Here is a 24,131-nt window from a genome sequence, read left to right as displayed (position 1 = left end):
TCAGAGGTGGTATTTGCCAGTTCTCCAAACTGCTCAAAATTTCTGCTACCGGTTCTCCAGAACCTGTCAGAACCTGATGGATTTCACCCCTGCTTTGCACCCACTACAAAGAGGTCAGCAGAAGACGCACGGGACGGGTCCTTTCAGGGGTTTGAAAGAGAACGGGCAACTTCTGAGGGGCCAGGGTTTGTGGGACATTTTAAAAAAAAAGACTGGAAAGCCGTTTGTCTGAAATGGTATAGGGTTTTCCGCTTGGGTAAGTGGGTTTAGACTAGACGACCTCCAGGATCCCTTCCAACTCTCTTATTCCGTTCTACTATTGTTCTTGCTACGATCATGATTATCCATCCTATCAAGCCCAAAGAAAGCCTGGAATGGGAGAGGATCTCCCTGCCATGGGGAAGGGGGTTGGAATAGAAGACCACAAGGTCTCTTCCAACCATATTATTCTGTGTCTTATCTTCCAAGTTCTAAGTGGCATCCCACTTACAGGGGGCGCAGGGGGCTGTCACATTTTAAGGGTCTTGGTGCCATGACACATCGTAGGACCCTCATTTTTCTTCTCAACCCCAAAAATAGTCAAACTATTTATTAAGTCTGCACTATTAATCTTTTCATCGTTCCCATCACCCATCTCCTTCCACTTATGACTGTATGACTGTATCTTTGTTGGTTATATCCTTATGATTTACAGTATATTGACATTGTTTCCTGATTGCTTATTTGTACCCTGTGACTATCACTAAGTGTTGTACCTTATGATTCTTGATGAAGGTATCTTTTATTTTATGTACACTGAGAGCGAATGCACCAAGACAAATTCCTTGTGTGTCCAATCACACTTGGCCAATAAAAAAATTCTATTCTATTCTATTCTATTCTATTCTATTCTATTCTAAATGCCCAAGAATTTTATCCCCACCAAAGGCATGGGGGGGGGGGGGACGACACGCTAAAGTCCAATCTCTTGGGCCCTCTTTTAATGCCATCCAGTTTGAAGCATCTTCAGAGATAATAAGCGTAATATTATTTTCAGCATCATAGCTCAATAAACATCAGGAAAGGAGGCCTTTAATCTAATCCCGCCAAGAACCTCCAATGTCCTTCCAACTGCGGCACGTACAGCCAGATTACAGCTGACTGTTGGTCCCAGCACAGGTTTTACACATGGAAAAAACTCCCTTTTGCTTCCTATCGGCCCTTGAAATTATTTAAGTATCCTTTGGAAAAAGAAAAAGGAAAAAAAAGGAAAACAATGAGAGAGAGAAAGAAAAATACATTGCAATTGCAAAACAGAGCTATTTGCATATACATATAGTTCACCAAGTTATATAAGACAAAATTAAAAGAAGGTATAAAGTATTTCCACCGGAAAAATCAAATTTTATGGTGACATTCAGGAAGGACTTCGACTCACAACTGTTTGTTTGGAGACGGTTCAAAGTTACAGTGGGGGTGACGAAAAGTTGCTTATGACTTGTCCTCACACTTATGACTGCCACAGCATCCCCATGGTCACATGATCAGAATTTGAGCCCTTGGAAACCACCAGGTAGTTATGACGGTCGCAGTGCCCTGAATCATTCGATATGCTATTTGCAACCTTCCCAGCTGGGTCCTGACAAGCAAAGTCAATTGGGGGAAGCCAGATTCATTCAACAACTGCAATGGTTTGCTTAACAGCCGTGGCAAAAAGGTTGTAAAATTAGGTGCAACTCACTTAACTGCCCCTTTCCTTAGCAATGGAAATGCTGCTCCCCATTACGGCCATAAGTCGGGGACTATCTGTACATCCACCTCAACTGAAGTGTGCTATGAAATGAAGTTTCATGACAGTTTCATACTTCGAAGACCGCTGCATTTACGTTTAACTGTCACTAAAGTCAAAATTTACATTGGCCAAGAAATCCATGTTAACATAAAACATAAACTATCATAAAATATACTGCCCTTTATTTAGTGTGTCGCCAAAGTGAACAACCACCTATTATTATGACACAACTGCAATGCAATTCAACCATGCCTTCCACGCACACACACCTCTAGTTGAGTTTTTCTCAGCCTTGGCAACTTTTAAGACCTGTGGACTTCAACTCCCAGAATTCCCCAGGAATACATTAACACCAGGAGTAATACCAGATCAAGCAGTAAGCAATGCCCTAATCAAGGAACTACCAACTCAGACAAACAATCAAACAGGAAACAACAGCCTAATCACAAGGAACCACCAAGAAAATACCACTCCACCACAACTGACAGGGCCAGCCACTTGTACATAAACAGGCAGTAAAGAAAGCCCACTCTCTTCTAGCACTGATGACGGATATTCCCTAATTGGGTAATGAAACGAAAAACCCCAAGTTCAGAAAATAGCAAGGACCCCACAGTCCTCTTCCTCTTCCCCCCTTTCTCCTCCTCCTCCATTCCACAAACCCCTCTCTCTTCTAGCACTGATGGTGTTACCTAGTTGGGTCATGAAAAATCTGCAAGAAAACCACCAAGCTCAGAGACCACCAAGGACCCACAGTTCAACCCCGAGCTATAAATACAAAATTTTCTATTGATATCAGCCATTGAAAGGTAGCGCACCACACGTCACTTGCAGTCTAGCGACTGAAAAGCCCTTAAAGTTGGCTTCCTACCACAGGTTTCGTCATACGCCGATGTTGCAGGACAAACAAAGGCCATGGTATCTATCAAGTACATCGGTGGGTGGGAAGAGTTACGGCCTACTCCATCAAAGCCACTGATAGCTTATCGGCTTGCAGGGAAGTGAAGTCAATATAGAAACTGACCTAGATTTGTTCACCTCCAACTCTGTCGCAGGGCTCCCTTTGCTAAACACCTTAGCTTACAAGACTTTAGTCCAGGAGTCGGCAACTATGGCCCTTTTACGACGTGGGTGACTTCAACTCCCAGAATTCCTGAGCCAAGGTTGGCACCGTGACAGGAGTTCTGGGAGCTGAAGTACATAAGTCTTAGAAGGGGCATAGTTTTGCTCATCCCTGTTTTAATCGGAAGTACGAGGGAAGCGAAGAAGCCAAAACAGACACCCGAAAACAGGGATCATATGGTGAACCCCACAAACCCTTCACACATTTCCAGTCTCTTGTGGCTACTCTGCACATTTGTCATGACCTCTTCCCCAGGCACACAATGTGCTTCATCAGAGGAGAGAAAGACAGAGAGAGAGAGAGAGAGAGAGAGAGGGAAGAAAAAGTTAAATTCTTGGAACCAACTGCCACGCAGAGAAGACACTTCCTGATAGCGAGGCTGCACAATCGGTGGTGGGGCTGAGAAAACCACAGCTGGTGTGAGATGATAGGGGTGGCCAAGGAAAGGGGGGGGGAGGCCTCCTTCGCTTCCCCCTGCAAAGCCATGGGAAGAGCCACTCGGCAGACAGTCTCCAAGGCGCTTCTGCTGCACCCGAGTGGAGTCAATCCACGGTGTAGCCAACTCAAGCAAGGAGAGGTCAGAACACTCTCCAATTTCCTCCAGCCACTGTTTTGCCCCCATCCCCCAAAGCACCTGCTTTTCCAAAGACCCTCTAATCTGCAAGAGTGATGGAGGCCCAAACTGCGGGGAAGGGGGGAGAGCTCCCCCTGGATGAGGAAAGGCAAGGTCTCTGTTGAGTAGGTATTTGCACCCACCTTTCCTGACCCAACTCAAAAGAACAACGGGTTCAACGGTGAGAGGCCTGCCCTCCCCACCCCGGGGGATTAAGAGGATGGAAAGGAAGAGATGCAAGCAAACAAGGAAAAGGGGTGGGTGGGCAGGGGGGAAGTGGGGACAACCACCCTCCGCCCTCCAGACCACTTTGGCTCTTCCTGCTTCGTGATCAGAGCTTACTCATCCGTGAAACAATATTAGGCACCAACTGGAAAGTAACTTCACACCACGCTTCTTAATTCACCTTAGATTACTTAAAGTGCTTCTGCTCCTCAGGCTCCTGAATAAAACAAGAGGCACCACTTAGGAAGCCAAAGATTGGCGGAACAAAGGGAGCAGGGGGGTGGGATGCACCCCCCAAGGGCTATCAGGACCCCACAAACGCTGCTAATTGCACTGCCGTTTGCAAGGGGAGGGGGAGGGGCTGGGGCTGAGGGTCTTTTGGCTTCTGCCGGAATTTACTTTTACGACTAAAGTAAAGGTTTACCAGTGCCGTAGACCCATCAATGCCCTAGGCTCATCAACTACCTAGACCCACCAACACCGTAGAGGCATCGATGCCGTAAACCCATCAACTTGCCAACCCTGTAGACTCGTCAACTCTGTAGACCCATCAACACTGTAGACTCATCAACACTGTTGATCCATTGACATTGTAGATCTGTCAGTGCTATGGACCTGAGATCATTCTGAGGTGGACCTACAGACCTCAGCCCATCATCTTCAGAGTTGATGACCCTACTACACCTGCTCCAATTGATTCCCTACTCTTGCACAGACACAGAATATCCGCCAGGTCTTTCTTCCTGCCCAGCGACTGGCAGACCCTCTGTCCTTTCCCCCCAAACTGCCCTGAGCTAAATAAACCCAGAACAGCAGGCAACCGGGGTCGAGCTGCTGAGCTCTAGCCCTCTGCCAATTTGCCAACAACTCTAAGCCTGACCTTTCCACCCAGGGTGCCTGCCCTATGCTGCCCCGGATCAAAACCAGGTCAGACGAGAGCATCAAAGCAGCCCATTCAAGAAAACTTTCTTTGGGGTGACTAACTGAGCCTCCAGAAGACCCAACTGCCATAAAGACCCAACCGCCATAAAACTCAAAAAGGAAAATAGGAAGGAAGGAAGGAAGGAAGGAAGGAAGGAAGGAAGGAAGGAAGGAAGGAAGGAAGGAAGGAAGGAAGGAAGGAAGAACACATCAAGAGCCGGCTTACCTGGTAAGTAATAGAGCGGTGGTTTCAGTCCAAACATGGTTTAGATCACTGATCCAAGGCATCCAGAAGGAAAAATAAACCAAAAACCCCAAATGCAACGATTTTTTTAAAAAAGGGGGGAAGGGGAAGAGGCTGGAGAATAAGAAATAATGATAAATAACTTGGAGAAGTCAGTTGAAAAAAAACATTTAAAAAAAAGCTGCACCTGGACTAATGGGGGGGGGAGCAGATAAAAAAAAAAGAGTCTTCGGACAATTTTGTGTTAGCGCAACACTCAACCTCACTTCTACCAACAGCTCCAGTCGGGCACAGCTTGTCTTCCAGTCTTCCCCCCCCCCCCGCTTTTTCTCCTCCTTTGCTTCTTCCACCTTTCTGGTCGCCTTTTTGGAGTCCGGTGAGTTGCAAATAGAGAAATATGCACGCGCGCGCGTGCACGGATACACAAACACACACACACACACCCCAAAGACAGAGAAAAGAGAAACTAAAGAACGAGGCAGAGAAAGCAGAGGAAGGAGGGGGCAGATCGTGGGGTTGTTTTTTTCTCTCTCTCTCTCTCTCCTTTTCCTTTTTCTCGGCTTTCTTTTAAAACAAAACAATTAAAAAAAAAAACAATATATAAATTATCCCCGAGAATCTCCCTTTAGGGATTACTCATTTGGAGAGCGAGCGCCCGAAGAGGAAAAAAAAGCAAAAAGCAAAATAAGATCAAATAAACCAGCGAAGTGGACGGGAAGAAGATCGGAGGGGGGGCCCCCTCGTCATGTTTAGCGAGCCCCTTCCTCCATTCAGCGCCTCCTTGGGAGTCAAGGGTAAAGGGGTGGGTGGGTGGGGGGAGTCAAGGGGTCTGCATTCAAAAGGAGAGCGAGAAAAGAGGAGGGGGAGGGAGGGAGGGGGGTCGTTGCCAGAAGGGAAGGCGAGGAAGCCAGCAAAGTGGAGTTGCGCGCCGCGGTTGTCTAGTAGGGCTTTGTTTTAGTGTCCTCCTTAGCGACTGGTTTACAAAAGGGAGGAGGGGTGGGGGCGGCGGCAGAGGGCGGGCGTCGGAGGTGGGAAGCGGTGTGGAAAGGATGCGCGGCAACGCCGAAGGGTCTCTCTCTTCCCTTACCGGCCCTTCCCCCGAGGCTCTTGCCGGGGACGGCCAGGTGCTAAGTTGAGCCGCCCCCAAAGGGCAAGGGAAAGGAGCGCAGGTGGCCCCAGAGCGCAGCTGGCAGAGCCTGCCAGGGTCTACCTCGATGGTGGTGGTGGGGGGGGTTAGATGGTCTCGGCGCTGCCTCCGTCCCACCAGCAACTTGGGGGGGGGGAGAGGAGAGGGGAGGAGGAGGAGGAGGAAGAGGAAGAAAAGGAGGAGGAAGGAAGAGGAAAAGAGGAGGAAGGAGGAGGAGGAGGAGGAGGAAGAAAAGGAGGAGGAAGGAAGAGGAAAAGAGGAGGAGGAAGAGGAAAAGAGGAGGAAGGAGGAGGGGAAGAAGAGGAAGAAAAGGAAGAGGAGGAGGAAGAGAGGAGAAGGAGGAAAGAGTGGAAAAGAGGAGGATGAAGAGGAGGGAAGAGCCAGCCAGGCAGGCAGGCAGGAGGAAGGCTGCCCCTCCAGCCCCTCCGAAAGGCAACGGGCAGGAAGAGCCGCGCAGAGAAAAGAAGGCGAGCGGTGGTGGCGGCAGCAGCGGCGGAGCCTCCCACCCCTCCACCCACCCCGATCAATTTTCATGCAAGAATCATTATCGGTAAATTGGAAATCTGGCGAACTGACAGCAAATTTGTCTCTGCTAATGAAAGAGCCGAGCCGGGGAAGCATCCAGCATCTGCTCCGGCTAAGACGAACCGCCGCCGCCACCACCGTCCCCGTCCTGCGCTTTTACGCCGGGGCGGCTCAGCCTGGCTGGCTTTTCGCCTTCGCCTCCTTCTGGGTTTTCACGCCAAGGGAGGAGAAGAGCGGGGAGGGGGGGGCGCAAAGTGATGGGGTGGGGAGGGGAGGAAGGAGGAATTTTAAAAATGCCACTTGGAAAGAGGAAAAAAGGGGAGGGGTGGAAACAGGGCTGGGGGGAAGAGGCAGCCTGGAGGATTGACAAACAGATGGCTCAGGCTGAGGGTTGGTTTTGTGTTGTTGTTTTTTCTCACCCACTTCTGGTCTTTCAGGGCAGGAGAAGGAGGGGGGGGCTCTCTGGAAGTGCAAATAAATAAATAGGCAAAGTTCTCCTCCTGCCCTCTGCCTTCTTCCCAGCCCTCCACCAGGGTCCCCTCCTCTACCCTCTCCTACAAGAAGGCTCTGCTTTCCATCCATCCAGGAAAAAAATGCACTAATACAAATAAATGTCCCCCTTTCTCCCGGTGTGCCCTAAATAAGCACAAATGCCAGAATTGTTGCTGGGTCTCCTTGGTTAAAGGAAGAGGGAACCTCTCTTTTTCCAGAGCAAAGCCCCTTCCTTCCCTCCCTCTCTCGCTGGACTGCTTGTTGATTTAGTCACCCCAAAAGCAGCCAGCCAGTCTCAGCTACTAGCAGCCTGGGCAAAACTTCATTTATTTGAGGTAGAGGTTAAGGTGCTGGCCTAGAAACCAGGAGGCTGTGAGTTCTAGTCCTGCCTGAGGCATGAAAGCCGGCTGGGTGACTTTGGCCTACCTACCAGGGTTGTTACTGTGGGGAACAAGAGGAGGAGGAGGGAGTAGTATGACCATTCGCTGCCTTAAGTTACTTCCAAAGTAATAAAAGCATGATAAAAATCTAATACATACATACATTTGAGACTCCAAGCAATTCTTGGAAACGTCTGCTCTTCAGAGATCAGACAATTTCAGTCTTGCAGGCCAAGCAAAGAGCTAAAGGCAGATTTTATTCCTTGATACAGCCTGAATCTCTCTCTCTTTTCTCTCCCTCTACCTACCCAATGATTTTGTCCCATTGCCCAAGAGGAATCATTTACCAAAGGTTTTAAGCAGAGTCACTGGAAGCCCCCAGGGTTCTCGAAGGCCATCAAGACAAGCCCATCCAACACAAAACATGGCAGGGAAGATTTGCAAAACCTCACCCAGATCTCTGATGCCACAGATAACTCTGCTCCCTTCCCAAAGCTTCTTTTTTTGCAAAACAAGAACCTCTAGCATTTAAAGCCTCTTGGATCAGGCTGGCGGGGGCCTGTGGGGGGGGGGGTAAAGATAGCGGGGTATCCTTGAACCTCAAGGCAAAGCAGATGAAATGGAAAACGGAGAGATTTCCCCCCCCCCCAAAGTACCCAACCTGCTGCGATGCAATGCATTAAAAATGCATTTGGCATCCAGGGCTGGCTCATTGAATCAGCAAATCTCCCAATTTGAAAAATAAAAATAAAAATACAGAACTGGGTAAGAACACATTCTGGAGCAGATGACCAGAACGTTTTTAAAAGTATGTATGTATGTATGTATGTATGTATGTATGTATGTATGTATGTGTGTGTGTATGTGTGTGTGTGTATATATATATATAAAAACCCGAATAACCAAAGACCTATATATATATATATATATATATTTGTTTTCTGAGGTTTTTGCGGGTGTTTCTATGTAGGGCTTTGGTTATTCGGGTTTTCTCCCACGTAAAATTGGAAGTGTCTTGGCGACGTTTCGACAAAGTCTCATTCGTCATCTTCAGGCTTCAGCTTCTGCTTCTGGGAGCAATTTGCTCCCAGAAGCACGAAGCTGAAACCTGAAGATGACGAATGAGACTTCGTCGAAACGTCGCCAAGACACTTCCAATTTTACGCGGGAGAAAACCCGAATAACCAAAGACCTACATATATAAAGTCTTCAGCTGCCAACATGAAAAGATGCAAGGATTGCGGGTTACAATGCACGCTTGCTTGCTCTGGGGACGGAAGGCACCCCGTTTCCTTTGGTGACAAACCTCTCACCTCTTAAGCCCTGAGTTCAAGAAGTGGGGGGAGCGGTATCTCTGCCTTGCATAGAAAAGCCACATCCTGTGCTGATAATGACAGCCCTTCCGAAAAGCTTCAAGAAGACAGGAGGGTGAGCGCCACGGAAGCTTCAGTGAAGGCCACCAAGGGAAGGGTCACCTCTCCAGGGGGGCCACACACCCCAACTCCCACGTTCAGTGGAGCCTCTGAAATGGGAAGAAGCAAGCAGCGACTTCACGGAATCCCCCTTCCCAAAGGTCGGATGAGTCTCCACTCCTGGGAGCAGAAGCATTTTCAATCCAAAGAAAGCCAGAAAAAGAAAGAAAGAGGAAACTTTTTTTTTTTTTGTAATCAAAAAAAAAATATTTGAGAATTTGGAGGGGAAAAAGTTATGCTGTTTAGGAAGAAGACCTCTCTTGTCTGATTGTGACTCTACTAAGCCGGGTTTGCAGATTCTGAGCTGGTGCGGAAGCCTGCCAAAAGTTTTACAGCTCTCAGGAGCAAAAGGAAATTGGAAAGACCTCAGGAGTTAAGACCCTCTAAGCACGCCCAGAAGCGACAGACTGAATAGGAGGGAAGAGGACTTGGTGAAGTCAAAATCCAAAAGACTTAAGGACCACCAAATCAGACAAACTGAGAAACTACGTTGGGTCTCTGTTACTTGTGAGTTCCTTGGCATCCCCTCTAAACTTCAGCGTGAGAACTTCCACTTTTGCAGAAGGTTGACCATCAAGCCATAAGTGCAGCGACTTCCACTTCCAAGCCAATGTGAGGAATGCCCAGAGTTCAAAGAGACACGCTGAGTATTTTGCCTCAGTATTTGATGTTTGATAAATTTATTTGATTATATGGGTAATTACAGCAGCAAGAATTGTTTTTGTGGCAAAATTGGAAAGCAGAGAAAATACCCCTGGAAGGAGAAATTATTAGAAAATTTTTAGATTTGTGCAGAAATGAACAGATTAACTTTGATGATCAAAGAAAGAGAGGATTCAGAATATTTTAAGATATGGGATAAATTTTACCATTGGTTAGAAGAAAGGTACAGATAAGCAATGGATAGTTATGTAAGAAAATGATAATAATGCATTTGTGGAAAAATGGTAATAGTTTAAATTGAAATGAAGAAAGAAGAAACAACAAAATGATGGAGCCAGGAAGAAAACACCGAGACGTCACACGGAAGGAATTGCTGATGTTTTAAATGTATGTTTGTCTATTAAAAAAAAAGCTTTAAAAAATTGATATCAAGGAAGGAGGTTTTTTCTCGTGCAGAGGTGCGTAAGGATCGTGCCCTTGGCAGTAAAGAAAAACAAATCTGAAGGAGTTTCCAAAAGTGCGAGTTTTGTTTTGCCCTGTCAGGTGGCACCACTGATCTAGCTGAATTTGGCCTGTCTTGGAAATGAAACAGGGTTGAGCAAGGCAAGTGTTTTTGGATGAGATTAAAGTTAAACAATCGGAATCCTTTAATACAGAGTTCCCCAAACTTTCTGGCTTGGAGTCTGGAGCAGCCGGGGGTTGGGGGGGAGGAAAAGGGGATGGGTCCAGGTGAGTTGTGGGCATACACTGCTTGCACAAGTGGAGCTGGGCACTCGTGTGCGTGCACTCACCTGCCACTTCCCTGGCCCAGTTCTGAACAGCTCAAGATCTGGTTGTGGGCCGCAGCCCCCGGGGTTGGGGACCCCTGCTTTAATATACGGATGCAAGAAAAACACCAAGGAAAAGTTCTGTTGGGCACAAGGGAGTCTACCTTAAAGAAATATGGTAGTGAACACATCAATTCTTTAACTAGAACTCACGAAGAGTTTTACGGGGAGCAGCACCCTGATGTCCCACACAACCTTCCAAGCTGTGGCTCCACAACGGATCCCCGTTGGGCTCAGAAGAACTTGCCAGATGCCCTTTGGGTGTCAGAGAATCCGTAAGATCACGCTGAGCAAAAGCACATACGATCCTTAATGTGCCCCATTTCCATCCCAGAGATTCTGGCGTTTCAGCACAGCCATAGAGACACGCCCGCCCTTTGATGGGAATCTTTGCAGGCTTTTTGCTCCATGCCAGACCTGAGATCTGATTCTGAAATAAACCAAGATTCTGGAAATCCATGTGCTCATGAGTACCCCATACAACTGGGCAGTGTGTGTCTAAAATGTGAAGGTTTTAGGATGAGGAACAGACAGGCGAAAGGTCTTTCTGAGGCTGAAGACACCCAGTGTCTAAACAATGCACGAATCTATGTTTGGCCCTTAACTTGCTGAATAAGCCACAATTGGCTAGATTCACCAAAGATGCCCACCGAAGGCCAAGAGAAAAACCCACTCCCCTTCCCCCTGCTTACTGAACCTGGGTGTAAACTCAGCCAATGTGAAGTGCTAAGCAGCTGAGTCACTCCAGACAAACATCTAACTTCCCGGCTGGGTTTAATCGCTACGCTAAGCCACAATGTGGCTTCTCTGCCTGCAAGTTAGCAAATTGCTCCAGCCAGGCCAATGGTGGTTTGTGCAATAAACCACAGTTTAGGATTGTGGTTGAAAAGTTTTCGTTGGGTGCTGACAGGGCACGGCTCCTTCCTCCTGGAGGGAAATTCACCGGAATTTTACCCAATCCGGAGCCTGGTTTCCTCGAGATGATCTCAGTCACCAGGAACACAAGCCAAATGTTGCTTTCCCCGATATCACCGCTTCATCCACCCACCCAACTTCCTTCACCAGCAGCCTCCTCCGAAGCATTTCCTCCAGCAACCAATGCCAATCAGGCGCCAGGGCTGCCCACCCACCTTCCCGAACCCATAGTGCCTTCAAGTGTCATCCTTTTATACGTTTTTAATTCGGCAGGATTACCCGAACAACGGCAGTAATTAATACGAACCCCTCCTCTACCGTATATGCTAATGGCATGAGCCATAAAAATTAATTTGCAAACATGTCATTACACAATAGCTGTACAGCCAATAAACCCGCAATTATAGGCCAATCGCTGAACAGGAACAGAGGGAGGGGCGCTCTGCCAATTTAGGCTGGCGCCTTCTTCTGCGTTTTAATTACGTCAAGCTCAAGGGGAGACACACTTCTCCAAGGTGGAGTGGACTTCCCTTGGAGTGAGTCTTGCGTGGCTCTGCTGGACGTGGCCTAGCTTGGCCACGGCTCCTGTGCTCATCAGATGTCTAAGCTCAGAAGGTCAAGGAAAGATGGGGAAAGGGTCAGTTATTTGGTCCTTCGAGCCAGAATTCAGGATACCAAACCGTGCACACTAAGAGCTAGGCATGGGAAGAACACATATGCAGCGGTGCGGGGCGCATGTGCGGGGGATGTGTATGCAGGGGGACATATGCACGGGGGGTTGGGCATATATGTATGTATATATACGTGTGTGTGTGTGTATGTATATACTGTATGAATATTAAGGTGGCCAGATCCAGAAATCACCCCTTTGCTACCCCAGAATGCCAGGGCAGGAGGAATCCCCAAACTCCTGGGCACCTCTAGCCCCACCAGCGGCATCGAGGCTTCCTCCAGCCAGCCCCCTTCTTTTCTCGCTTGAGCATTGCTGCCAACCAGAATGAGCACCTCTGAGCACCATGTCCTCCGGGAAGATGCCAATTCCAGGAGAGCGGAGGGCAAGAGGTGGCAACTCCTGCACTTGTTTTTCAGGAATGGCCAGTTTTGCCCCATGTCTGGTGCCAGCCTAAATTCCTTCCGGCCTCTGGATTGTATTAGTTCACCTGGGCAGCCCTGCCTTCTCCTCCTCCCTTTACTGGTAGGGAAGGGCAGCAGCAGCAGCAGGAAGGTTGAAGACTAACTTAGTTTTGGCCAATGACAAAGCCAAGACGTTGGCTTCCTCTTGGCACTCTAAAGTTTGATCTGGACACCGAAGAAGAAGAAGAAGAAGAAGAAGAAGAAGAAGAAGAAGAAGAAGAAGAAGAAGAAGAAGAAGAAGAAGAAGAAGAAGAAGAAGAAGAAGGAACAGGTTTTCTTGTGCTCCTGAGTTCACAGGCCCCTCCTCCCTCCTGGGCTGCAATTATCACCTTCAGCCCTAAGATAATTACAATATTAAGCACCTCTCCCACTCTTCCTGGCAGGGCCCCCCAGCGCCCTCTGGCGTGGAGGATGGCGCCACTGCAGAAGAGAGGCCAGCAGAGAGAGGTCTGAGCTGGGTGGTTTTCATTACCCAAATGAGGTCACCTCATCAGTGCTAGAAGAGAGCGGAATTCAGGGCAGAGGAGGAAGAGGAAGAGGAGGAGGAGAAGGAGGAGAAAGAGGAAGAGGAGAAGGAGACGGAGAAGGAAGAGGAGGAGGAGAAAGAGGAGCAGGAGGAGGAAGAGAAGGAAGTGGAAGAGGAGGAGGAGGTGGTGGTGATGGAGGAAGAGGAAGAGGAGGAGGAGGAGGAGGAGGAGGAGAAGGAGAAGGAAGAGGAGGAGGAGGAAGAGGAGGAGGAGAAAGAGGAGGAGGAGGAGGAAGAGAAGGAAGTGGAAGAGGAGGAGGAGGAGGTGGTAGTGATGGAGGAGGAGGAGGAGGAGGAAGAGGAGGAGGAGGAGGAGGAGGAGGAGGAGGAGGAGGAAGAGGAGGAGGAGGAAGAGGAGGAGGAGGAGGAAGAGAAGGAAGTGGAAGAGGAGGAGGAGGTGGTAGTGATGGAGGAGGAGGAGGAGGAGGAGGAAGAGGAGGAGGAAGAGGAGGAGGAGAAGGAGGAGAAAGAGGAAGAGGAGAAGGAGAAGGAGAAGAGGAGGAGGAGGAAGAGGAGCAGGAGGTGATGGAGGAGGAGAAAGAGGAGGAGGAGGAGGAAGAGAAGGAAGTGGAAGAGGAGGAGGAGGTGGTGGTGATGGAGGAAGAGGAAGAGGAGGAGGAGAAGGAGGAGAAGAAGGAGGAGGAGAAGGAGAAGGAAGAGGAGGAGGAGGAAGAGGAGGAGGAGAAAGAGGAGGAGGAGGAGGAAGAGACGGAAGTGGAAGAGGAGGAGGAGGAGGAGGAAGAGGAGGAGGAGGAGGAGGAGGAGGAGGAGGAGGAGGAGGAGGAGGAGGAGGAGGAGGACTGTGGCGTCCTTGATGCTTCCTGAGCTTGACTGAGCAGACATTTCATTATCCAAACTAGGTAAGCTAACACTGACTAGCACAGATGATGTTCCCTAGTTATTCACCCTGGTCACCACTTCTTTACCCTCCCACCATCGGGAAGGAAATATAGAAGTATAGCCAGCCGCACAAACAGAAGAACAGTTTTTATCCGTGGGCTCTCAGACTCCTGAATGCCAAATAACATCACAACTACATAGTATGATGGATTGCAGGGCCGGCGCAATGTGTAACACGTCCACACTGGTGCAATAGGACTGGGTGTTTTGTTAATATGATTTATTGGGTTAGGGATTTTCTGTCTTCACTGTGAGTTGTATTGTGTTGGGGGGAGGGATGCACTCTCATTGTACATATGTTGTGCACTGACAATAAAGGTTTGAACTGGGTAATGAAATGCCTGCAAGAAAACCACCCAGCTCAGAGTGCATCAAAGACCCCTCATTTCAACCCTGAGCTACAAACTGAGCTTTGTAACCCTGAGCTACAAAATGCTCCAACACTGGAAATTTTTAAGAAAATGTTGGATAACCATCTGACTGAAATGGTGTAGGGGTTCCTGCCTGGACTAGAAGGCCTCCAAGGTCCCTTCCAACTCTGTTGTTATATTATAAACATTCTCTTTTATTATAGACCAGAAGATTTGAGCGCCACAGGGGACCAGTCATTCAGATGTCACACACACCTCCTTCCTCTTCTGCAGCATCTCCCTTCCAAATCTGTCATTCTGTTATGGTCACCTAGCATTAGTAAACCAGGAAAGACTTTGAAGTTGTGGCATGTCACCATCTCTGGACCTTCACTTCTGCCAGATGAATGCCTATAATTTTGGACAAATCGTCACCAAAGTTTTGTCACACTGAACTCTTGGAATAACCACTGATGGGAGTCCTGATATGCTTTGTTCTGCAGAAACTCCAGCCCAGCTTGGTCACTGAGGGATCTATCTGAGCTGCAGGAGTTCAGAGAGCGGATGATGGAGGCAAAAGAGAGAAAATTTGTTTTACTCCTTCATCTCTTGCCTATTTTGCACGTAGCCGCAGGGTCAAACGAGGACAGGTTTCTTTGAACTCTCCCCATTAATCGAACCACCTAGAAGAGTGGGGGGAACAACCAGACTTGGAAAGCTGCTTCTCTCATCCTGGATCTGTGGAAAGCAGTTTGGCAAGGTCTACAACCGTCTACTCTGCTCTTTTCAACCAGAAGGGAAAAATCTATGAGAAAGGGTTGCGGGTGTCAGGTAGGCGTAGCCTGAAAAAGAGAAGGCTGCAGGGGACACAGCGGCTGTCTTTAAATGCCTGCAGGAATGCTATCTGAGGATGATGATGTTATCCATTCAGTCGTGTCCGACTCTTGGTGAGTGTGTGGGCAGGGTCTCTCCACATCTTCCGAACGTGCGCTGCTTCTGTTGAGTTGTTCAATGCTCTGTCCAGGGTCAGCTTGAGATGGTGTCCAGGCACCATGTTCTTTGAGCGCCTGATTTCCTTTTACCGCTAACTCTTCCCAACATGATTGCTTTCTCCAATGAATTCCCCTGCATGAGGCGGTGGGACGGTTGGTAGGCAGAAGATGGCACTAGAAGAATTGCTCAGAGTGGCTCGGGAGAAAAAGTGAAGAGCAAAGGGGCTTCCCTTGCAAGAAAACCAGTTTTTGGTGGGACGCCAGAAAAAAGTTCAACCGTAGAACGAGCTTCCTTAAAAGGTGTGGATAGGGTCTTGTGCTTGTGCAGGGGGGGTGGACTAGAAGACCTCCACGGTCCCTTCCAACTCCGTTGTTCTCTTATTCTGACTCTAGCAGAGGTTGGATGGGATCTGTCTGGGATGCTTTAACACTGGCTGCCTGCTCTGGATAGAGGGTTAGACTGGATGATCTCTCAGGTCTCTTCCAACCCTGTAATTTCTTTTTTCTTTTTTGTCAAGTTTATGAGAACCAGTGAGGGGGGGTGGGTAGAAATGCACGGAAAATCTCCCCCACGCAGCATGACTGCCATTAATTAATTGGGGGAATCCCATCAGATCCAGCCAACAGGAATTCCGAGAGAAAGCAGAACCCCAAGAAAAATTGAGGAAGTTTTCCCAAAGGCTCTCTTGGTGGTGAAATCTAAATAGGAATCCAGCTCCCCCTGGCAACGCCAAGAGCAGACTGAAATTAAATCTGGCTTTGCCTTCTCTTCAATCTCCTAACCAACCTGCTGCCCTGATGGCTTCTCAAACAGAGATAAAGCCTCATTTGTTGAGATGGGAAAACAGACATCTCCTTCCTTCCCTGCCACTATTCAAAACCAAAGAAGCACACGCCATGCCATGCCATTTATTCTGGAGAGAGTGCGGGAGTACTTGGCCACTCACCCTCCTCCCAAAGTTTTTAGCTCCTGGAAGTCTATAATTTGGAGCGGAGACAGGAGTTCCCTGCTTCACCGGCCAACCTTCCTTCCGGCAGCCGTCAAGCGAGGGAAGATTCATCACCCCACAAGGGAACAAGACGCCACCTCACAGGTTCATTACTACGCCGGGAGACGCTGGGCGAAGATTTCTGTCTGCGTCTGACCTTTGATTAATTCAAATGAAGACATCTATCAAGGCTGCTAAATCCAACTCGAAACGCAGGTAGGCCCTGAACGTGACCAGAAGATCTACACTAAGGAGAAGAAGTAGCAGAAAGCAGCTGCTCCGTCAAAGCTCCTCCCAAGAGAAGGAGGAGGAAGAGGAGGCTTATTTCTATCCATCAGGCCTGGGGTGGCCCCTGACCCAGCCAGGGGATCATTATGAGATGCTTGAAGGCTAGGAAGGCATTCGGCCTTTTCATCGCCCCCAGTTTTCTCCTCTGGGGAACTAAACTGTAGGATGAATGGTTCTGGGGACTGAGAATGTCTAGTCCAATGATGGCTAACCTTTTTGCCATCGCGTGCCAGAAGTGAGTGGGGGGGGTCGTGCACATGCGTGCCCACACCCATAATTCTATGTGCCCCATCTCCACACATGCGTGCACAATCCCCACCCACCCACCCACCCACCCCCGCTCCTGGCAGGCGATGGCCCAGTAGACCCGTTTTTCTCTCTTACCAGGCTCCAGAGCCTCTCTAAGAGTCTGGGGAGGACAAAACGGCCTTCCCCACACACCCTCAGAGGCCCTCCGGATGGCCAGAAACAGCCCATTTGTCAACTTCCAGTCCACCAGAGGGCCTCCAGGAAGGGGGGGAAGACCCCTGCTCTAGGGGGAGCTTCAGAAGCCCGGGTCAGGGTCAAATCCTGAAGATAGGGCAGAAGAACTGTCTCAAGACCAGCTCCATCCACATCCTGGAAAAGCCAACGCTGAAGAGCATCGAGAGGTTCAGGAAACCCCCCACCATGCTCAGATCCCATGATGGGATGGCATCATCAGGGGGTTTGGAAGGTGGGTGAAACCAGCCTGTGTTTAATTCCACCCCGTGGCAAAGTCCTAAAATGTTCCCCACACACCCCTTGTTTTTGCATCAGCCTTCCTCCCGGTCGCCAAATTGCCTAAACCATTCGCGCAGCTCCGTCTTAAAAGCCCACTTCAGATGCCTCATTGACAGGAAAAAGATGAAACGCTCAGACACTCCAGATAATGCTACAATTTTGAAAAAAGAAAGGAAGGAAAAGAACCCCTTGGGTTCTTTCTTTCTTTCTTTTTTTCCCTTTTTTCCACGGGGGGCTGGGCATAGGAGAGGCAGACAGAAAGCAAAGAAAACCGGTCTGGAGGCTTTTGTGCAGCTCCTCCAGACAAAGCTGGACCCATTTACCAGCTGCTGCAAGGAAGAAAAACGGGGAAATCAAAGTCATTATCTCCCGGATCAAGAACCACCCCCTGGCTTAATAGCCCGTTGAGCAGCCAGAGACAGAAGAAGAGGCCTCCCTTCTCCTGATACCAAAGACGGTCCACTGGCAGATCAACTTCTATGGAGGAGGAGGAGGAGAACGACGACTTTGGGGTCTTTGATGCTCCCTGAGCTTGGTAGTTTTCTTGCAGATGTTTCATGACCCAACTAGGGAACATCATCATTGTTAGAAGAGAGTGGGATTTGCCGAGTGGAGGAGGAGGAGAAAGTGCCCCATCTGAGTTGGCCCACCAGGACAGTATACAGGTAGTCCTCAACTTACGACCCTTTCCTTCCCTCCCTTCTTCCTTTCTTTTCCTTTCCTTTCCTTTCTCTTCCCTCTCCTTCCCTTCCCTTCCCTTACCCTCCCCCTCCCCCTTTCTTTCCCTCTTTCCTTTCCTTTCCCTTCCCTTCCCTCCCTTCTTCCTTTGTTTTCCTTTCTTTTTCTTTCCTTTCCTTTCCCCCTTCCCTTTGCCCTTTCCTTCTTTCCTCCTCTCTCCCTCCCCTCTTTAGAGGGTATTTTGGACCAGAAAAAGGGCCAAACCCAGGCATGTCACAGAGCAGGACGCTCCGTCTGGTTCCTGTCACCTTTGAGGCCACATGTCTTGTGAGTGGCTTCCCAGCCTCTTCTAGACAAGGAAGGAAGCACGTGAGAAGACAACAAACCGCAGAAACCTTCGCAAAGCGCTTCTCACGCCCAGCCACCTTTCTCCTTGCAGCCCTCCTGACTCTCTCCCCTTGCCCTTCCCCTGAATAAAACCCCCAAGGCCTCCAAATAAGGCAGGGCTGCTCCTCTCCGGCGGAGGAGCTGAGCCAGGAGGCACAGGGCCTCTGAGGAGCTGCTGATGGAATTGCCGCTGGGCTAGGAAACGGCTGCTTGCCTGCCCTTTGCCAGCCTCCCTCAGGGACCCACGCTTCCAGAGACACATGCCCCATTACGGCAAACGGGTGTGAGTGTGTGCACGCACCTGCAAAGCTTTCAAGACAATGGCTGCACCCCCGGGATGGCTGCTGCCAGACTCGGCTTCAAAACAACCCCAGGATCAGGACCTGCCCCAAGGAAGGGGCCCCGCCAGCTGTGGCTTGGGGGGGGGTTTTCAAGTGAAGAAGCGGGACCCTTCCCATTTGCTGGAAGGGCGGCATCCAAGAAGAGTCCCTGAGGAGGGAAATGACTTGCGCAGGGGAGCATCATCTGCCCGCCCCGCCCCACGGTGCCCCAACGTGCCCATGCCTAAGCAGCCAATGTGTTCTAGATAGGACGATGGGAGTTTTCCTGCAACAGGCCAGCCTTAACCTGGTTCAATACAATGAATGAATAAACGAATGAATGAACGAATCAATCAATGCAATGAACGCATCGATAAAAGTAATAAATTGATTCACTGAATGAATAGATAAACAAATATATAAAACCTGCCTGCCTTCCTGATCAGCTGCTTGACCAGACTTATAACAAGTAGATAGATGGATAGATGGATAGATAGAGGGAGGGAGGGAGGGAGGGAAGGAAGGAAGGAAAGAAGGAGGGAGGGAGAAGGAAGGAAGGAAGGAAAGAAAGAAGGAAGGAAGGAAAGGAAAGAAAGGGAGGGAGGGAGGGAGGGAGGGAGGAAGGAAGGAAGGAAGGAAGGAAGGGGGGGGAAGGAAGGAAGGAAGGAAGGAAGGAAGGAAGGAAGGAAGGAAAGAAAGAAGAGGGAGGGAAGGAAGGAAGGAAGGAAGGAAGGAAGGAAGGAAGGAAGGAAGGAAGGAAGGAAGGAAGGAAGGAAGGAAGGAAGGAAGGAAGACTGGGAGGGCTTAACAGAGTGGGTTTTGTTTGGGTGCAGCATAAACCCCCCTCAGTGCTGCAGGCTGAATAAATCCCTCCTTAATTTGCATCATTTGCAGTTTTTATTCTGATTTCCTGCCTGCAAGGCTTCATTCTCACTCTGCCCTTCAGAAATGAACCTCTCTGCCACCCACCCACCCATCCACCTCTTCTCCCTGGAGAGTTGCTCAAATCTGATTCCTGCATCAGGCAGTGCATGCAGCAGACCCCGGTTGCAGCAGCAAAACCAGGGGAGCTGGCCGGTCTGGAGAAAGTCACAGGAAAGCCCAGCCTCGCTCTGCTCATTTGCCAAGCAAGCCCCACAGTGGAAGGGGTGAGAACCAGAAGGCAGGGACCTGGGAAGGCTTTAGCCCCGAGCCTGACCCCTCTCTGCCAGCAAGCTGCCATGATAATTTCTCAGAAATGCCTCCCGTACGGCTGGTTCCTGCCAAGCGGCCCAGGCGATGCCAGATACCCCCAATTTGGGGCTGCTTCATCTGGTCAAAGCAGGCACCCTCTCACCAAGCAAGCAACCCGGCTGGATTCTGCTTGGGGGATAAACTTTGGCCTTGCAGCTCGTGAGGCGTTTTGTCTGTTTAATTAAGCTGCAGCCACAGCGATGGGGAGGCCCCATTGGGTTAATGGCCAGAGTGCCAAAACCAAGGCAATAAAAGAATAAAAGCCTATCGAACTTCTTTTTTTTTTTAAAGAGCCCCCCCCAAAAAAAGTGAGGGCACTCTCACCAACAGCCAACTTATCTTTGCCCCTTCCGACCTCCCTCTGCTTCCCTCTGGTACCAGGAGAGTCTGAGAGATGGATGGCCAAACCAACAACAGTAACTCTTCAACGTGCTAAATTATTAATCCAGTGCTTTTTAAAAGGAGGGTGGATGCCAGCCCTGGCAGCTTGCTTGCTCTCCCTCCCTGCCTAGTAGGTAGAAGGGGAGGGAAGGAGGGAGGGAGGGAGGGAGGGAAGGAAGGAAGGAAGGAAGGAAGGAAGGAAGGAAGGGGAGAAGTGAAGGGAGAAGTGGAGGGAGAAAGGAAGGTAGAAGAAGAGGGAGGGAGGGAAGATGGATAGATGGAGGGAGGCAGGAAAGAAGAGGGAGGGAGGGAGGGAGGGAGGAAGGAAGGAAGGAAACAGAGGAGGGAGGGAAGAAAAGAAGGATGGATGTCTCTTTTCAACATTCCCAAAGGATTCTTGAACTTCACCCCAAATACTGCATTTTCTCCAGACAGGTAAGAAGCAGAAAGCAGATTCCAGAGCCAGAAGCCCCAACCCCTCCCCCATGAGAACAAGCCACGTCCAACTTCTCCTCCTACCAGATGTTCAACAAAGGCGCCTGGCGGGCTCAGGTTGAAATTCAACCATTGCTGATGCAACTGCACCAGGCTCCTTGCAGCCGCAGCTGTGGCACCAGAAGCAGGAGCCAAGGAAATCGGAAGAGGGGAAGATGAGACCAAGAGGCGTGTTGCAAGGCAAACAAACATCCCGGTTCTGTGGAAGCCAAACGTTGCGGGGCAGAGCTGGAAGAAATATAGGAGACCCGAGCAGAAGAAGCAAAAACATCCAGGGGACATTTGCATCTAGCAGAGGGTGAGATGGGTGGCCTATAAATTTAATAAACGAAATAAAGTGAAGTGTCTTTATGACCATTGGTTGCAACCTGTCTGAACCCAGCCCCCTCCCATCCTGCCAGCCCATTACAAAACCGCCCAGGCAAAAATTTTAATTTAGCGATCTGTAAGTGAAGAGAGCCCCAGCTCTTGTGATAGGAGAAAGGGAGGACAGAAACCATTAAAAAGCAGCTTTCTCATCTCACTACGAGCAGGGTAAATTGCAAGCTATCTTGTTCCAAGATTTTAGTGTTTCTTTCTTTCTTTTTTTTTAAAAAAAAGAGCCCATCTATTGAAGCTCTGATAGCTGCAAATTATGAACACGGAGCTGATGACAGATGGAGGAAAAAGGCTAAGGATAATCATCTAAGTAGCGCATGCAAATGGTCGGAGACTCAGGGAGGTTTTCTTCTTCTTCTTCTTCTTCTTCTTTCTTTCTTTTTTTTTTTTTTTTTTTGCAGATTGCAAAACTTAACTTTCCTTTGATGGTGATTGGAGGGGCTGGGGACAGATCCGAGTCCTTTTGTGTTCCCGTTTTTTTTTTGTGTGTTTTTTTTTTGTAGAAGCACAGCCTCTCAAGCTAAGGTGAAGGTAGGAAAAGCCTGTTCCGATTGCAAGGTAAGGATCAGGAGCGAGAGAAAGAGAGCGAAGCTGGATTTCCAGATGGGAAAATAGCAGAATCCCAAAACAGTTGCTGGCACATCTGCTCCAAAATCCCCCTTAAAAACCACCACTTGCCACAGACGGATCACAGAGCAGCATCACTCCTTCCCACGCAAAGGTCTTTTGAGGGTGTTTGTACAGGTAGTCCTCGACTCATGACCTTTCATTTAGTGACCATTCAAAGTTACAACATAAAACATAGAGTAACAGAGTTGAAAGGGACCTTGGAGGTCTTTTAATTCAACCCCCTGCTCTCCCAGGAGGCCCTATAATACCCTTTCAGACGAACAGTGTTCCAATCTCTTCCTCAAAACCTCCAGAGACGGAGCACCCACAACTTCTGGTGGCAAGTTGTTCCACTGGTTAATTGTTCTCACCATTAGGAAATTTCTCTTGTTTAGTTCTAGGTTGCTTCTCTCCTTGATTAGCTCCCATTCCACTGTCTTGCCTTTTGGGAAATAGGTTGACACACACCCCCTCATCTTTGCAGGAGCCCCTCAAATATTGGAACTGTGCTATCATGTCACCCCTAGTCTTTCTTTTCATTAGACTAGGCCAGGGGTCTCCAATCTTGGCAACTTTAAGACTTGTGGACTTCAACTCCCAGAGTTCCTCAGCCAGCTTTGCTTTGTTGAAGTCCACAAGTCTTAAAAGTTGACAAGGTTGGAGACCCCTGATCTAGTCCAACCCGCCCGCCCAAGCAGGAGACCCTACCCCATTTCTGACAGATAGCGGTCCAATCCCTTATTATTATTCTTATTATTCTGCAGTCGATGTAATAGGAAGATAACTGGCGTGCAGGAAATCAGAGAACCTGGAGGGAAGTCTTTTTATAAAACCTTTTGCCCAACCTGCTAGCTGGCTGCTGTCGCTTCCTCACGTGCGAGAAATCCTGACCTTTCTGTTCAGCTTTTCCTCTCGGGGCAGAGATGATGAATGATTAATGGTTACCATTTTAATGGAGCCAAATTGAGCCGCACACCTGCAGTCTGAGAAGAGGCAACAGCAGCAGCAGCAGCCTGCAATTCAGCCAACGGCTTCCAAGTCTCCTCCTGGAGCGATTTGGGTTTTTTTTTAGGGGGTTTACCTGTGTTCTGCCACAGCAGGGATGGGGGGTGGGAGATTAGGAAGCACAGTGGGTGGCCTTTGGCTGCAAGGCAGGCAGAAGGTCAGAGGAAGTTGGTTTGATGGCTCTGGGCTTGGTACCAGGGCCAGCCAGGGAAGGTGGCCCTCTTTACTATGCCAGTGGTGAGTAATCCCTTCCTCTGCACCATGCCAGGAGCACTTTAAGCTTACAAAACAAACAAGGGAGGGTTTTTAAAATAGCCTTTTCCCCTGGAGTCATTTCTGTAATCTCCTCTCTGCCAGGGGAACTCGCTGCCATCCTCCCCAGGAGCCCCACTTGAGACTCAAAGGGAAAAGAAAGAAGAGAGAGAGAGAGAGAAGGAGGGAGGGAGAGAGGGGGAGGGGGAGATGGAGAGAGAGTGGGAGGGTGGGAAGGAGATAGGGAGAGAGATAGAGAGGGAGGGAGGGAGAGGGGGAGAGGGAAAGAGCAAGGGAGAGCAAGGGAGAGAGAAAGAGAGGGGGAGGGAGCGAGAAGGGGAGGGCGGGAGGGAGGGAGGGAAAGTGATAGAGAGGGTGGAGAGGGAGAGAGGGAGAAGGAGAAGGAGAGAGAAAAAGAAGGAGAGAGTAGGGGATGGGAAGAAGATGGAGAGAGAGGGAGAGAGAAAGAAAGGGAGAAGAAAGAAAGGGAGAAGAAAGAGAGGGAGAGAGAAAGAGAGAGAGAGAGGGAGAGGAGGTGGGGAGGGAGGGAGAGGGAGAGAGGAAAGGAGAGCTGGCGCCATCCTGCAGGCAACGTCAGGGACATACGGTGAAAGGCTGCCACTGCCCTCTAATCAAGGCGGGCAACTTTGCCAGGGCCGTGGGAGTCAAAAGCCACTCAGCTCTGCTCAGTGCCAAACTGGTGACTCACCGAGAGCCCCTAGCTCCAAAGAATAGTAAGACAGCCAACAAAGGTCGCCAACTCTAAGAATGCGGGGCCCAGATTCAAGGAAGAGGAAGAAGCAAAGACACTTATGGCATCTCAAGAAGGCAGCGCCCTCCGTCAAAAAAAATAAGAGGGGGGTTCACAGTCCTCTTATCCAGGTAGTTGGGAACATTAACTTGCCTTCAGAAATTGTGGGTGCTCTGTCCCCGGAGCCTTTTAAGAAGAGATTGGACAGCCATTTCTCCAGAATGGTATATAGGGTTTCCTGCCTGAGCAAGGGGTTGGACTAGAAGACCTCCAGGGTCCCTTCCAACCCTGTTATTCTATGTTCTATCCGGAATGACTGGGTTGAAAGCCTGCAGGGAGATTTGATGGTCTTTTTTCCTCGCTTGACCTATAGAACTTCTCCA

The 24,131-nt window shown here is 49.3% G+C and overlaps 1 protein-coding gene across 6 annotated transcripts in view; it reads right to left on the bottom strand.

The window, feature by feature from the left end:
* Positions 1-24,131, bottom strand: part of GSE1 (Gse1 coiled-coil protein) — a 273,191-nt gene that overhangs the window by 107,162 nt on the left and 141,898 nt on the right. The window contains exon 1 of one of the 6 annotated variants that reach the window (XM_058155625.1): positions 4,880-5,533. The exons of the other annotated variants lie outside the window; for them this stretch is intronic. Within the exon in view, the coding sequence (XP_058011608.1) occupies positions 4,880-4,916 (37 nt within the window). The 5' untranslated portion in view covers positions 4,917-5,533. Of the gene's footprint in view, positions 1-4,879; positions 5,534-24,131 lie in introns of those variants that run through there. 6 annotated transcript variants of the gene reach the window in all.

The sequence above is a fragment of the Ahaetulla prasina genome, chromosome 12, assembly GCF_028640845.1.
Source record: "Ahaetulla prasina isolate Xishuangbanna chromosome 12, ASM2864084v1, whole genome shotgun sequence".
Lineage (NCBI taxonomy): Eukaryota > Metazoa > Chordata > Lepidosauria > Squamata > Colubridae > Ahaetulla > Ahaetulla prasina.
The sequence above is the reverse complement of the archived record's forward strand: the minus strand, read 5'-3'. Positions and strand labels throughout refer to the sequence as shown.